At 40.9% G+C, this 3938-nt stretch overlaps 1 protein-coding gene across 1 annotated transcript in view; it reads right to left on the bottom strand.

The window, feature by feature from the left end:
* Window positions 1-3715, bottom strand: part of paxbp1 (PAX3 and PAX7 binding protein 1) — an 11496-nt gene extending 7781 nt beyond the window's left edge. The window contains exons 1-7 of the mRNA XM_020598448.1: window positions 3247-3715; window positions 2878-3000; window positions 1989-2201; window positions 1416-1637; window positions 1218-1318; window positions 718-941; window positions 149-338 (exon numbers count right to left, since the gene is read on the bottom strand). Of these exons, the coding sequence (XP_020454104.1) occupies window positions 149-338; window positions 718-941; window positions 1218-1318; window positions 1416-1637; window positions 1989-2201; window positions 2878-3000; window positions 3247-3556 (1383 nt within the window). The 5' untranslated portion in view covers window positions 3557-3715. The remainder of the gene's footprint in view (window positions 1-148; window positions 339-717; window positions 942-1217; window positions 1319-1415; window positions 1638-1988; window positions 2202-2877; window positions 3001-3246) is intronic.
* Between the last annotated feature and the right edge of the window lie 223 nt (window positions 3716-3938).

Raw genomic sequence — 3938 nt, 5'->3', positions numbered from 1 at the left:
ACATGACAAACAGGCTTCATAGAATTCTCAATTAATGCTTCAAAAACAGATTTTTTTTATCCCATTAAAATGCACATTTAATGGTGAGAAATCACACAGACACAAAACAGTAAACAGCTAATTACACAGCAGATAAATTCTCCCTTACCTTTTCACTGAAACACTCAAGCAAGTCTCCAACATACCCTCGCATTTCTTGCAAGAATTTATATTGATCTGCATTGTCATTGGACGAGCCCTCCAGCTGCTGTATGGCGCTCTCAGAGGCAGCCAGGTCTTCTTCAATCTGTTTGTGGCGCTTGGCGTTTGCATTGTGGCCTGCACACATTTGGCTGAGCCTACAGACACATGATGGGAAAGACAGTAAGGATGACTTAGACGGGCCCAAGGACAAACAATCTAGTCCAATCTTAAGTGCTGACGTAAACAAGCCGAGTCCACTCATCAAATAAAAACACATCATGAAAACTGAAGAATAAAAATATTATGAACACAATGACAAATGAAGACAATGAACTAAAATAATGCACTCCTAGTTGACAAAGGACTTGTAATAAGGGGGACAAAGGTAACTCCCTTCCAGACCCCACATTCCCTATGTGGCCCATAAATCTTTGGGTAGCTTTGCTGGGTTTTCAGAGCCACAGCACACAGAGACGGCAGCAGCTGGGCTGAAGACTGATATTAGATGTTGCAGCAGTTTTCCACATAACCTACCTATCCTGCAGGCGTTTCTTTACCAGATCAATGGAAACCGGAGTTAGATCACTTATAGAGGCCCCATAGTGAACAGAGCCATTGTCTGCACGGATAGTTGGCTTGCAAGCCTGTGGGGCCACAGCACTGTAGGTAAAAGGCATGCTGTAGGAAGAGCCATAGGGCTGGCTCTCGTAGCTGTTCTGGTAGTAGACTGTGTTGCCTTCGGGCTGGCTGCTTTGGACCTACAAAGAACACATAATACTTTTACTACTAAGACTAATATCACCACTGCTGTCTCCCACTTATTCATTAGTGGTGCAACTAATAATTCTTTGCATCAATTAATCTATTAATTATTAATCTAGTAATAATAATCTGTCAGACATAAATTATAGTCCAACTTTATAAAATTGAACAGCACCACGTGAATGAAACAATAAGAAAACTGGAGAAGAACACACATCATCCTTCAGGAGTTACATGAAGATAAAATATTTTACAGTTGTTATAAGACTTACCTGGGGTATGCTGATTCCTTTCCTAATCTGCTCCTGCTCCCAGCGGCTCACCTCCTCATCTTGACCTGTATCCAGTGCTTCGTCATCACTACCCTCAATACCTGTATGTGTGAGGGGATGTTTATGTCTTGAAGACAACTGACTGAAAACAACAGTATATAATCAATGCATGGTTGATGCATCATTTTTGTACTGTACCTATTTCCTCAGCTATCTTTTGCCTCTGGCTTTTGTTCTGGACTCCACTGAAGCTGATCCTCTTCTCGTCTTCGTCTTCGTTGTCACTGACATCTTGGTCTTCTTGTACCAGACGTTTCGTGAGACCCTCTTTCTCTACAAGTGGGGCTTCACCCCCGAGCTCTCTAGCCATTTGCCGGCGTTTTCTGGCAGCATGGATGAATGCAGCATCAGGGATCTCCCCTAGAATAAGAGAGAAGTAGGTCTACAGCTAAGTACTTGTGCGGCTGTGTGTACAAAAACCACAAAGACTTTCAGGTTTGAAGGCATGATGCTGCATGCAGTGACATGAAAGCACTTCCAAAGGGTCTTCAACAACAGATTAGAGGACTAATAATTATAAAAATAGTTCAAAATCTATTCTAAGATTTGTACCAAAAGTCAATAAAAAAAAACAAAAAAAAAAAACTCAATGATATTTCTTTTTTATTAACAGGTTGAAAGAGGAATTAGAACATTCATTCCAGAAGTGCTGAAATGGTTGTGTCAGTGATGACAGTCTAGCACTTAAACTTGAAAGTGTGAGTTTAATACCTGGTCTCAGGCTGCCAAGGGAGGAAAGTGTGTTGAATGTTGCTCCAGTGTTGTTACTCTTGGACATCTGACTAGGTGCTTGGACTCCTAGACTCCTCGTGTCTTCCTCAGGCTCATCAGCACTGTCCACCTCCATTTCTTCCTCTCCATGTTCACTACCTGCTCGACTGGTAACTTCCTCTTTGATGGCAACTGCAGGCTGAGGTGGTGCATCTAAGAAAATAGGATACAGAAATAGAGGAGTCATTATGCTGCATGTTACCGGACAGTTTCTGAAACACTAGCTCACTTAGCATTGGTACATATGGAATGTTATGGGTATTAAATTTCAGGCTCCTGAAGTGAACAAGAACATCCAGTTTCCTTCTGCTGATTAATTAAAACAATATCAGGAGTTGATGCATTTAATAAGCATAGCAATCTTTTGTAAACATGTACTAATGCCACAATGTAAATGTCTACCACTGTATCCAAATATACAACTAGCACATGTCCTCAGCCTCAAAACTTAAATCTTATCAACTAGATTTAATTTGGGAGGCAAAAATATTATTTGGAATTGGAGACTGAAGCATCCCTATAGACAGTAAATGCAATGATGCTCTTATTTTCTGAATGCAGACAAGTATAATCTTCCACCTCATTCTACAGTGACTAACTTTAGTGCCAATGTATTATGAGGATCTCTTTTACCCCGTGGTACCACCGCAGTACCACACGGTATGACGTTTTTCCCCTCTAGAATTTGAATATTTTTGATAGGACATGTGCCAATGTTTAAGCAGATTTTAGCTAAACCAAACTGATTTTCAAACACTGAGGCTGAAAAGTTAGCTTGGCAGGTTAGTAATGAGACCGCAGAGATGACAGAGGATGTGATGTGTCCCACCTGATCTGATCTCCTGTTTGACATATCCAGACCTCTCCAGATCCTCCTTATATTCTTTCTTCAGCTGTTTTACAATCTTCTTGCTGTGATTGGATTTCTTCACTCTGAACACCTCGGATCCTTCTGTTTACGAACATGTATAGTTAATTACAGCAAGCGCGGTGATTCGTTAGCCATGCGCATGATCCGAGATAAGTTAGTAGGAACAATTCTAGATCAAAATTTATAATGGTTTATTATATTATAAACATGACATCGTATCCTACTCAGACACAAAATGTTAACGTTAATGCCTGAACCTGCCTGAACAACACGTTTTCCTTAGCTAATGTTAACCAGTTAGCTAACTTAGCACCTGATCACTGTTACCTTCTTCGTCGTCGAAACTCAGCAAACTAACTTTCGTGGGTCCTGGCACCGCAGGTGTGTCTTTGCCCCTCTTTTCTTTCTTGACAGCTCTTACACTGTTAAAGCTAGGTTGTAAGCCGTTGCTAGGACAGTTATCCGTACTGCTAGGTGCTCCAGTAATGCTGTTATTACAAGTCTCAATAAACGGGATTTGCTCGACGACAGGCCCAAGCAGTGTCGGCGCCAGCGGAGGTTGCTGAGTCTCATCCAGCTCTTCCTCATCGGACTCATTCCTCCGTCGTAAGTTAACTCGTTTCGCCTTTTTAAACATAATGGTTCTCTGTTAAACGTAACAGTGCCTGCTCAGTCGTAGGACACCTTAAAACTGTTCCAGGAGCTGCAGGAAAACATTAGCACACTCCCAGTCAGCCATTTTCTATCGCTTAATAAAAAAAAGTTTCTTCTTCGCCTTGATAAATTGAGGGCGCGCAAATACAATCTTTATATTACTGCCCCCAACTGGCCAATAAATGCGCATCAGCTGTGCACACTAATGTAAGAATAAATACGCACATAAAGAAATAATATAGCACAAATAGAAAGAGATGTAAAATTATCTGCTATAGCTAGCAAATTGTGAAATTATTTGTTGTTAAAGTGTATACTGTATGAAACTAATTAGCTAAATCTGCTGGTTTGTCAGTTATTTCTGT

This window comes from Monopterus albus, unplaced genomic scaffold (assembly GCF_001952655.1).
Source record: "Monopterus albus unplaced genomic scaffold, M_albus_1.0 scaffold38.1, whole genome shotgun sequence".
Classification (NCBI taxonomy): domain Eukaryota; kingdom Metazoa; phylum Chordata; class Actinopteri; order Synbranchiformes; family Synbranchidae; genus Monopterus; species Monopterus albus.
The sequence above is the reverse complement of the archived record's forward strand: the minus strand, read 5'-3'. Positions and strand labels throughout refer to the sequence as shown.